Here is a 12,265-nt window from a genome sequence, read left to right as displayed (position 1 = left end):
ATTTAACCTCAGGACTCAGGCTTTCTTTTTATTCGTAATCACGAGCAGGCCAAGTCAGGTAACACCACCAGTTTTAAGCGGAAATAGAAGCTTTCTTGTTTATCTGAGCGTAGATGGCTTCCCGTGAGGTGTACCAAGATAAACTCAACATCTGCATCATGATAACCATTTTTAAATAGGATGATAAAAGTTGTTAAATGATAATGCATATAATTTCGTAATTTGTAATTTATTTTCTGTAGGAATAATTTTTTTTTTTTTACATAGGGTTTGTTACGTTAAAACATGCAAATATAATTTGCAAACATGAACAATAAATGAGATATGATTATTGGTCCCTGGTGGAGTGGTTCAGTTGGCGTCTGGCAGTGGGGTTGGGTGGTCAGCCTCTTGGCAGGATGGGCCACTGTGGCGGTGGGGGGAGGGTGTAGTCGGCCGGGTGGTGGCTGCGTGTCCAGTGCTCTCAGGTGTACACCAGCGACGGGTGGGTGTGTGTGTGCTCGCTCCCCGCGTTACCACACTGTCTACACTGTCACATTGGGCGTCGCACCTGGAGGATGTTCTGTATTGACAAGGAGGAGGGGCGGGTCCTGGCTTGATCATTACGGGCGTGGCTTCTGCTAATGTGACGATGGCTCCGCATCTGTAGAGGAAAAACCATGTATAATACTGGTTATATATATATATATATATATATATATATATATATATATATATATATATATATATATATATATATTATGGCAATCGGACGACAGACTAATTTTTTCATTTACGTTTCAAACAACCATTAGTAAAACTAATTTAATATTGATTTGCCAGAGTAACTGGTGTTCAGCATTACAAACACAAAGCTATAAAGTTTCCTATTAATGTTAACGTTATTGATAAGGGAAGTTAGTGAGTGCTGTACTCTGGTGACAGTGGAGGGTAATAACGCTACACTTACCAGGTGTTGTGATGTCGGCCGTGGCTGTGTGTGTGCTGGATGTCATGTTTCTCTGTCACGTCTTCTGGACGTTACAAGAAACTACTTCAGGTACCACGTAACGCCGCCAGGTGCCCACGTCAGACTACAGGACTACGGCTCATGACGGGTGCAGGGCAGAGTCTCTCGGGTCCGTACATTAGTGCATGGTTGTATTCAGGATCCCATGTAGCAGCAACACAGGGTCGTCTTCAAGGACCACATATCATCACAGGGTCGTCCTCAGGACTCTCACTTCAACGTAAGGATCATCATCATGGCCCACACGGTAACGTAGGGTCATCTGTAGGGTCCACTGGTTGACATAAGGTTGTGTTTAGGGCCTAAACATCAACATTAAGGTCTTCAGGGCGCACACATTAACACGTAGTCTACATGACTCATAGTGTCGTCTTCATGGCCCGAATATCACCACAGGGTCGTCTTTCGGGTCCACCTGTCCTCACACAGTTGGTTGTCTCCAAGTGCACCTCATAAAACTTGTCAGTGCGCATCACGGGGTTCGTACCAGACACAGGGGTCGTCTTGAGGGACCCAACTAAACCCAGGGACGTCTCGAAGGCCCGCATCCGACATGAGGGGTCGTGTTGAGAGCCCACGTCAGAAACAAGAGTCGTCGCCGTATAGCACAACCCCCAGCCCAGACTGCTTCACGGGTCTGCTACACCAGCCTCGCTCAAGCACTTATCAAGCCATACCACGTATGTAGGGAAGACGACGGCGTGTCGTGGAGAGCTGGTCTGCTGGGGATCTGGCAGCTGCTGAGCCAACCAGCTGCACGGGCGGCGACTCGGGGCCTTTGGGTTAAAAACAATAATGTTGGTTGGAGGTGACCTCAGGAGGTGGTAGCGTCCGTGTTGCTGCTCTCCTCGAACACAGAGTCGCTGTTCTGCGTGTCTTCCTGAGGTTGAGGGGAGGAGGCGAGCTCCTCCTCCAAGTCGTAGATGTAGTCGATGACGAACTGGATGAGCTCGAGGCGGGACACGGGGCGGTCCTTGGGACACTGCGGTACCAGCTGCTGCAGACGGTCCAGATACATGAGGACCTGGGTGGCTTCAGCCCGAGCCGAGGGCTTGCCGGCCTTGCCTTCCAGGACTCCCATGATGGCCTGCACGGGGGAAGCACAACGCTGAGCCTTCATTCTTCAGTCTGCCAGGAGATGGTCCGCCTTTCTAGAGTTGGTGGGAGCGAGTGATGGCGGGCCGGGCGCTACGCCGGTATTTATAAGAGTCGGGCGTGAGGCCCCGCCCCCCTGGTGTAGCGCAGGTGGGCGGACGACAGCTGGGGCGACCTTCTCACGCAGGCGGCGACGCAACACCCAGGTGGTGGCCGTGCCTCGCTGGGCCTTCCGCCTCGTCTGCCTGTATGTTTGATTGTTAACCTAGTTAGCCAGACGGGGCGACCCTGCTGTATGATTTCCCGCCCTTCGAGCTGACCCATAAGGATTGGGTCAAAGGCCATGCCATGATGTATCCCAGGGTGGCGCAGTCGTGGCCAAGGCCTTGGTTGTCATCGCGAGTGTGGAGGAGGACTTGATGACTACCGTCCCCGCTGTTCCCACGACCTGCCCCCCCCCCCCCTGGCCTGCCCTCACACACACACACACACACACACACACACACACACACACACACACACACACACACACACACACACACCCTCCTTCCCTCCCTCCCACCCGGTCAACAGATGTTCCGGTCCGAACACCCGATCACTCTGCCTCCTTCACGTTCTCACACCCCTCCCACCAACGCCCACACCCCTCCCTCAGCACCCACGCCCCACGAGTGAACACACCTTGCTCCCCAGCACAGCACCCCCCTCCCCCACCAGCGCCCACACCTTGCTCCCAAGCACCCACACCCCGCCCTCAGCACCCACAGCCCTCACCCTTGTAAACATCCTTCGCCTTGCTTCATCACTCCCACCCCAGCTCCCATCACCCATGCCTCGCCTACAGAACCCACCCCTGCCCAGCATTTTCACCCACTTCCTCAGCAACACCTCCCCTGTTTACCAGCTCCCACACTCCCAACACCCACGTTCCCTCCCCCTGTAACACCCTCACCTTCTAACCCCATGTCATCCAACAGGACCCACAACTCCCCCTCGTCTCCCGTATACCCGTCAAGACAGTGGGTCTGCCGCCACCATGCATACACTCCCCTCCCCCCTTCCACACTCCCCTCCCTTCCGTCAGTGCAGGGGCCGGAGCCCTTCTCACAATGCCGTGTCCGGACCCCGACCTCCGGTACCAATCGTAGACGGACGCCCGTCAGCAACACCTCCTTTCCCAGGCCAGGCGAGGGATGGAAGACGAACCCCTGAGCCACACATCCATATCCTCTACCTGTCCCCCCAAAACACACACACACACACACACACACACACACACACACACACACACACACGACTCCTGCAGTATAACTTGAGGAGTCATCCACACGCAATCCACCCGTCTGCTCCACCCAGGAACGCCAGGTCTCCGCATGGAAGCCGGCGTCCCTACTGCAGGAGATTCACAAAAAGGTCCATACGTATCCGCTCCCTACCTACCCCCAGCGGTCTGGGAGGCGGCGCGTCCATATGGTACCCGCACGCTGCTGGTATCCGCCCGCTCGCTCGCCGCCGGGGAGGAGGAAGACCTCCACCTGATCGTTCCCACACACGTATCCGCTTCCCGCCCACCACTCGCTGCATCCACACATGACTGTCGCACCCACAACTGTCCACACACACACACACACACACACACACACGCCCACACCTGCCCGCTAACGCCCACACCTGCCCGCTGACGCCCACACGTGCACGCTAACGCCTACACCTGCCCTGTCACACCCGCGCCTGCCCTGACACCTGCCCGCTAACGCCCACACCTGCCCGCTAACGCCCACACCTGCCCGCTAACGCCCACACCTGCCCGCTAACGCCCACACCTGCCCGCTAACGCCCACACCTGCCCGCTAACGCCCACACCTGCCCGCTAACGCCCACACCTGCCCGCTAACGCCCACACCTGCCCGCTAACGCCCACACCTGCCCGCTAACGCCCACACCTGCCCGCTAACGCCCACACCTGCCCGCTAACGCCCACACCTGCCCGCTAACGCCCACACCTGCCCGCTAACGCCCACACCTGCCCGCTAACGCCCACACCTGCCCGCTAACGCCCACACCTGCCCGCTAACGCCCACACCTGCCCGCTAACGCCCACACCTGCCCGCTAACGCCCACACCTGCCCGCTAACGCCCACACCTGCCCGCTAACGCCCACACCTGCCCGCTAACGCCCACACCTGCCCGCTAACGCCCACACCTGCCCGCTAACGCCCACACCTGCCCGCTAACGCCCACACCTGCCCGCTAACGCCCACACCTGCCCGCTAACGCCCACACCTGCCCGCTAACGCCCACACCTGCCCGCTAACGCCCACACCTGCCCGCTAACGCCCACACCTGCCCGCTAACGCCCACACCTGCCCGCTAACGCCCACACCTGCCCGCTAACGCCCACACCTGCCCGCTAACGCCCACACCTGCCCGCTAACGCCCACACCTGCCCGCTAACGCCCACACCTGCCCGCTAACGCCCACACCTGCCCGCTAACGCCCACACCTGCCCGCTAACGCCCACACCTGCCCGCTAACGCCCACACCTGCCCGCTAACGCCCACACCTGCCCGCTAACGCCCACACCTGCCCGCTAACGCCCACACCTGCCCGCTAACGCCCACACCTGCCCGCTAACGCCCACACCTGCCCGCTAACGCCCACACCTGCCCGCTAACGCCCACACCTGCCCGCTAACGCCCACACCTGCCCGCTAACGCCCACACCTGCCCGCTAACGCCCACACCTGCCCGCTAACGCCCACACCTGCCCGCTAACGCCCACACCTGCCCGCTAACGCCCACACCTGCCCGCTAACGCCCACACCTGCCCGCTAACGCCCACACCTGCCCGCTAACGCCCACACCTGCCCGCTAACGCCCACACCTGCCCGCTAACGCCCACACCTGCCCGCTAACGCCCACACCTGCCCGCTAACGCCCACACCTGCCCGCTAACGCCCACACCTGCCCGCTAACGCCCACACCTGCCCGCTAACGCCCACACCTGCCCGCTAACGCCCACACCTGCCCGCTAACGCCCACACCTGCCCGCTAACGCCCACACCTGCCCGCTAACGCCCACACCTGCCCGCTAACGCCCACACCTGCCCGCTAACGCCCACACCTGCCCGCTAACGCCCACACCTGCCCGCTAACGCCCACACCTGCCCGCTAACGCCCACACCTGCCCGCTAACGCCCACACCTGCCCGCTAACGCCCACACCTGCCCGCTAACGCCCACACCTGCCCGCTAACGCCCACACCTGCCCGCTAACGCCCACACCTGCCCGCTAACGCCCACACCTGCCCGCTAACGCCCACACCTGCCCGCTAACGCCCACACCTGCCCGCTAACGCCCACACCTGCCCGCTAACGCCCACACCTGCCCGCTAACGCCCACACCTGCCCGCTAACGCCCACACCTGCCCGCTAACGCCCACACCTGCCCGCTAACGCCCACACCTGCCCGCTAACGCCCACACCTGCCCGCTAACGCCCACACCTGCCCGCTAACGCCCACACCTGCCCGCTAACGCCCACACCTGCCCGCTAACGCCCACACCTGCCCGCTAACGCCCACACCTGCCCGCTAACGCCCACACCTGCCCGCTAACGCCCACACCTGCCCGCTAACGCCCACACCTGCCCGCTAACGCCCACACCTGCCCGCTAACGCCCACACCTGCCCGCTAACGCCCACACCTGCCCGCTAACGCCCACACCTGCCCGCTAACGCCCCACCCACACCTGCCCTTTCTCACCCTCGCACCAACACTTGCGCCTCTGCTACCACAGTGGTGGTCGGCTGGACGTGAGGTAGTGAGGCATGGTACCTACCCTCGCTACCACAGTGGTGGTCGGCTGGACGTGTGGTAGTGAGGCATGGTACCTACCCTCGCTACCACAGTGGTGGTCGGCTGGACGTGTGGTAGTGAGGCATGGCACCCACCCTCGCTACCACAGTGGTGGTCGGCTGGACGTGAGGTAGTGAGGCATGGCTCCCACCCTCGCTACCACAGTGGTGGTCGGCTGGACGTGTGGTAGTGAGGCATGGTACCTACCCTCGCTACCACAGTGGTGGCTCGCTGGACGTGTGGTCGTGGAGGTAATTACCATTGTAACAGAAACTCTTCTAATGTCACATCACATCACATATCTCATGACATCACATCACATCATCTCTCATGAAGACTGACAGAGTTCAAAGATGAAAATACGATAGTTGTGGTAGTTGTAATTATGATGATGATGATGATGATGATGATGATGATGATGATGACGTATTTGCGTGAGAGCCACATTGACCCCTGCACACACGGGTCAGAATAGATCTTACTGGACAGGGGGGGGGGGGGGGGTAATATGTACTACCGGGCGTGCGTCAGCTCTCGTGCCATCATGACGGTTGTCTGACGTGTACTGCCGGGCGTACGTCGAGCGCCATGCCGTAGCACGACCTTGATATTTGACTTGACCCCTCACCGTCAGGCATCATGTAACGTAGCGAGTTCCCGTCGATCGGCGCCGCTGCCGGGTTCCTGACGTCACCACCTGGTGGCGGATTAAGGTGCCCGGCGCACACGACCAGCTGTCGTCCAGTGATCGAGCTGGTGTGATGATCTTCTAGTCGGTCGCAGACCGAAGACCCCGAGCAGATGGGTCACACCCACTTCCATCCATAACGGAGGCGGGGGAGGGGGGTCCGTCATCGCGTCTGTGTTCTACCCGTTAACGATTCACGCCGTAATGCAGCTTGGTGGCCAACGCTGACCGTGTTAACAGTGCGGGCGTGACCAGGGCGTGTGGTCCCTCGCATACACCCAGGCATCACTCAGGGCATTCTGTCGAGCAGCCCCCTGGCTCTCAGATACTCAGATGCGCAAGCTTTTATTTTTTTATTTTCTTTTTTTTTTCTTGAAGGCACCAGTCACGAACAAAAGTCCACTTGAGGGACGGGCCTTAATTGAAATATAGATGGGTTAATGAAAGAGAAAACAAAAGATCAGACCAGGGAAAGTGTTTACGAATTTTGGAGGAAGTGCAAACCCTGTCTTTTAAAATGTGTCAGTTCATAGTTACTGGGGAAAGACATGAGAGGGTAGAGAGTTCCAAAGCTTCGGGGTGTACGGAAAGAAACAGTTATCAAAACGGCCCACCCTTCAGTTACTGATGGCCACACGATAATCGTGTGACGCAGTAGTTTGCCGAGCATTGCGTGGTTTAGCTAGTGTGTGTGTGTGTGTGTAGGGGTGGGGGGCACAAGCAGACAGCTCTGGGGAAGCAAACCCAAAGTAAAACCTATAGATGAAGGACAATGAACCCACATTGCGGCTTAGGACCAGCGGGTGAAGCAGATGTTCGGAAGAACAGAAATATCAACATATGAAGAGGACACCCAGTTTCTTAGAGGCAGACTCGGCTATTCCCGTAATGGGTGTGTGTGTGTGTGTTTCCAGTATGAGAGTGGATGTTTACAGTAATACCAGGTATGTCTATTGAGTCTCTATTGAGGTGGGTAGAAACTGGGTCTTGCAGGCTTGATCACATTCCGTCCACCCATACGCCTGCCTGGATCCCTCTCCTGCCATTCGACTGTTGCTAATTCCTCTCGTACTGGAGCGCGGCGATGTTGCGTTATCTGCACCATCCCTGTGGGACCTCACCTCTTGCTCCGCCACACCAGCAGCTGCTCCTGCACCATCAGTAGCATCTTGCCCTGAGGCACACTGCTCTGTTCTTTTAAAAGGACGTAAATGTCTTATCTCTGTATCTGGACACGTCTCTCGGTAAACATATTAAGCTTCCTAAACACCCTTTTAAACCCCCATGATCCTGACATTTGGCCCTTACGTGCCTCGCGTGCCTCGAGCACTTTGCCCTCAAGTCCCTGACCTTTGGCCTGTACTACCGGGCGTGCGTCGAACAGCGCGCCATCTCGACCCTGAAATACCGTTGCCAGGAGAGGAGGACGTGTGTGCAATACGACCGGCTCGATCACTGGGCTTGGGGGGAACACGTCCAGCTACGGTGGACGCTGGAGCCTTCCAGTGAGGAAGACTGCCACAGGAGACGCGAGTATGGCCCGGCTCCACCACGCGCGGGGAGGACACACACAGACAGACAGAAACAACCCCCCCATCGTCGCAGCGGTATAGACACACACCCCCTCCCTCCGTGTGGTCTGCACACACACACACACACACACACACACACACACCGCAGCTGACAATCGTAAAGTGACTGTTATTAATTAGAAGGATCAATACTGGGCATCATGAGGTGTGGGGGCCCCTGGCGGTCGGTTGAGAGCCCGTGTGAGTGCGCACCAAGGAACAAAACAACGGTGGCTGTGCGTCCACCCGGAGGCTTCCCACACCAACAAAAGACGGAGGTGGATGCGTTCCACGTTAACCCCCTCCTGCCGGCGGTGATAAAGAGATGCCATCTGGTCTCATGTTAAACAAATGGACTGCCTTTGTGTCCACCGCGTCGGAAACTGTATTGTGATTGGCATCAGTGTGTTAAGTGTAATGTGTAATCATGTGTAAGTTGGCATAAAAGTGTAAGTGTAATGTGTAAGTTGGCATAAAAGTGTTAAGTGTAATGTGTAAGTTGGCATAAAAGTGTAAGTGTAATGTGTAAGTTGGCATAAAAGTGTTAAGTGTAATGTGTAAGTTGGCATAAAAGTGTTAAGTGTAATGTGTAAGTTGGCATAAAAGTGCAAGTGTAATGTGTAAGTTCGCATCAAAGTGTTAAGTGTAATGTGTAACTTGGCATAAGTGTTAAGTGTCATGTGTAAGTTGGCATAAATGTTGTGTCATGTGTAAGTTGGCATAAAAGTGTAAGTGTAATGTGTAAGTTGGCATCAAAGTGTTAAGTGTAATGTGTAAGTTGGCATAAAAGTGTAAGTGTAATGTGTAAGTTGGCATCAAAGTGTTAAGTGTAATGTGTAAGTTGGCATATAAGTGTGTGTCATGTGTAAGTTGACATAAAAGTGTTAGTGTAATGTGTAAGTTGGCATTAAAGTGTAAGTGTAATGTGTAAATTTCTGAGACACGACTCATTAACTGGTGTAGAATATGTATCCTTAAAATTGTTATGGATATGTCGTAGTTTTTAAGTCTGTAAAAAAAAATATATATATATGATTTTCGTCTGTCTGTATTTCTTCATATAAACATGTCGTCCACTGTTCTCTAGGGTGTATCTGACATTAAAGATAGACTTGCTCCTGTCTCTTATATCTTCCTAATGACCTTAGAAAAATAAAACCCAGGTCAGACCAGCCCGTGTTGTTTGCTGGACATGGGCGAGTGTGTGTGGTCGTACACACAACCCTCCGTTGTGAGTAATGTGTTATACTACCATATGTTTATTGTTCCGCAAGAGTCGTCAGAGTTTTCGCCCATCCAGACTCTTTAGCTTTGGTTAGGGTTAGGGTGGGTTAGGTAGGGTAAGCTCTGTGTTAGCTTTGGTGAGAGTTAGGGTAGATAGGTTAGGTAGGGTAAGCTTTGTGTTAGCTTTGGTTAAAGTTAGGATGGGTTAGGTAGGGTAAGCTGTGGTTAAAGTTAAGATAGGTTAGGTAGAGTAAGCTATGGTTAAAGTTAAGATAGGTTAGGTAGGGTAAGCTTTGGTTAAAGTTAAGATAGGTAAGGTAGGGTAAGCTTTGGTTAGAGTTAGGATGGGTTGGGTTAGGTTAGGTTTGCCTGGTGTCGTGTCAAGACGAGCCGGAGGTGCACGGGTGAGGTGGAGGATGCGAGGCACGGGACATGGGTTGGTACTGGCGGACTGACTTTGACACATTGGATGAGTCAAATAGTGGAGTGTTGACGGCAGGAGGAGCAGCAGCAGGAGGAGCACCCCGCCGTGCCTCGCCCAGAGCCAGTCTCCGGCGGTAAGCAAGGGTCGGTCGGGCAGCACATGGGCCAGTATGGGTGGTGAGGAGGGAGGTGAGGGAGGGCAGGCAGGCAGCAGCTGTAACAACTTACTAACGATCGTTGCCAAGCTGGCTCTCCACGCTCCTTATCACCAGACCCAGACAGGTGCGGCTGGCAGGGGGGGAAGGGCTGCCTGGTCGTGGGGAGAGGGCTATCCTGGGAGTGGGAGAGGGCTACCGTGGCAGTGGGAGAGGGCTATCCTGGGAGTGGGAGAGGGCTGCCCTGGTGGTGGTGGTGGTGGAGGGCTACCCTGGTGGTGGTGGTGGAGAGTTATCCTGGTAGTGGGAGAGGCCAGTCCTGGTGGTATTGGAGGGCTATCCTGGTGGTGGTGGAGGGCTATCCTGGTGGTGGGAGAGGGCTATCCTGGTGGGGGTGGAGGGCTATCCTGGTGGTGGGAGAGGGCTGTCCTGGTGGTGGTGGAGGGCTATCCTGGTGGTGGTGGAAGGCTATCCTGGCGGTGGTGGAGGGCTGGCTATCCTGGTGGTGGTGGTGGAGGGCTGGTTATCCTGGTGGTGATGGAGGGCTGCTTTGGTAGTGAAGGAGATCTCTGGTGGTGGTGAGGGGCCTGCTAGAGTTGTGAGGGAGGGGTGGCTGGGGTTGTGGGGAGGGCTGTTGGGTTGTGGGTGGAGAGCTCATGGCGTTGTGGTATAGAGCTGCTGGGATTGTCCGGGAGGCCTGCTAGTGTTGTAGGGAAGGTTGTGGGTGAGGGCTGCATGGGGTTGTGTGGGTAAAAGCGTCTAAGACTGTAGGGAGAATGTTGGTGGGGGTTGTGGGGGGGAGGTTGACGGAGTTCTGGTGTGTTCACGTGAAGTGAGACTTTACTTACAAATGAGGTTAGCAAAGGTTGGGGTGAATTGGATTTTGAGAAAAGCAGAAGCAAGTTTTATATATATCTATATTCATGAGGTTGGGACAGAGCCTTCTAGCTTGATGGAATGAGGGGCCTCCATGAAAACATAAGGTTATTAGAGGTTCATCATGAGGTGAGGAGGTTTCTGTGTAAGTACTGAGTCTGGTACGTTTAGGTGAGGTTAAGTATGGCTTTGTGACCAGGGGGGAGGTTGTAGTATGGTAGGTAGGGCTACTGGTATGACCAGGGGAGAGGTTGTAGTATGGTAGGTAGGGCTACTGGTATGACCAGGGGAGAGGTTGTAGTATGGTAGGTTGGGGTACTGGTATGACCAGGGGAGAGGTTGTAGTATGGTAGGTAGGGTACCGTCGTGTTCAAGGATCGCGCCGTCGTGTTCAAGGATCGCACCGTCGTGTTCAAGGATCGCACCGTTGTGTTCAAGGATCGTGCCGTCGTGTTCAAGATGAGGTAGGTCTGAGTGCGGGCGGACTGGGCCACCCCTCATCACAGGAGTTCGCTCACACATGTTGGTTACCGTGCGCATGTGCGCGTATAGCACCTGCAAGTCGCACAGGCGGCCATGTTTGGTTTACCGTCTGACGTCAGAGCCCTCGGGAGGTCGTGAGTGATGGGTAGTTGACACATGGGTTTCGAATCCCCGAGTATGCGCAGCGTGGCCGGGGTCGGACGCTGTGGGATTGGCGAAGCCATGGGACGTGACACCGGGTGGCCTGTCCCATGCCATCCACCGCTGCCTCTCTCTCCCTCCACCCGGGACCAGCTGCACACCAGGTGGGGCCCCAGTCCTCCATTCTCCCCCAGGGCCTGCCGCCACTACCACACCTGGTACAACCAACACAACACCCGGCCTTACACCCGCCCACTGTAGCCTTACACCCGGACCCCCCGACACACCCGCCCGCCACCCCTCTTTCCGTACAACCGGCCCCACATTAGCCCCTGTGCACGGTCCCACGCCCCGTCCTGTAGCCCTGCCGTCGGGGCGCCCCTCACGCGGCACCTACACCCAGCCTGACCTAAGACCATGAACCCTTGCCCACACCTGGTCCCACACCCAGCTCTACACTCGCTCCTGTTCCCGACCCTACACCCCCAGCACCCACACCCAGCCCCGCACCCGGCTCCACACCCAGTCCTGCACCCGGCCCCACACCCAGTCCTGCACCCGGCCCCACACCCAGTCCTGCACCCAGCCCCACACCCAGACCTGCACCCAGCCCCACACCCGGTCCCACACCCAGCCCCACACTCGGGCCCACACCCAGCCCCAAACCCGGTCCCACACCCAGTCCTACACCCGGACCCACACCCAGCCCTACACCCGGACCACACCCAGCCCCACACTCGGGCCC

General features: G+C 56.5%; 1 protein-coding gene across 1 annotated transcript; it reads right to left on the bottom strand.

The window, feature by feature from the left end:
* Positions 1 to 210: 210 nt before the first annotated feature.
* On the bottom strand, positions 211 to 2,509 carry LOC139756662 (DNA-binding protein inhibitor ID-1-like). The gene is made up of 2 exons (XM_071676322.1): positions 950 to 2,509; positions 211 to 643 (listed from the first exon to the last, which is right to left on the bottom strand). Exon 1 carries the CDS (start codon positions 2,127 to 2,129, stop codon positions 1,824 to 1,826), a length of 306 nt encoding a protein of 101 aa, XP_071532423.1. The 5' UTR covers positions 2,130 to 2,509; the 3' UTR covers positions 211 to 643; positions 950 to 1,823.
* Positions 2,510 to 12,265: the final 9,756 nt, after the last annotated feature.

This window comes from Panulirus ornatus, chromosome 23 (genome assembly GCF_036320965.1).
Source record: "Panulirus ornatus isolate Po-2019 chromosome 23, ASM3632096v1, whole genome shotgun sequence".
Classification (NCBI taxonomy): domain Eukaryota; kingdom Metazoa; phylum Arthropoda; class Malacostraca; order Decapoda; family Palinuridae; genus Panulirus; species Panulirus ornatus.
The sequence above is the reverse complement of the archived record's forward strand: the minus strand, read 5'-3'. Positions and strand labels throughout refer to the sequence as shown.

Coding starts and splice junctions, on each gene's coding strand:
- LOC139756662 (XM_071676322.1), bottom strand. CDS start 2,129: ATGAAGGCTCAGCGTTGTGCTTCCCCCGTGCAGGCCATCATGGGAGTC.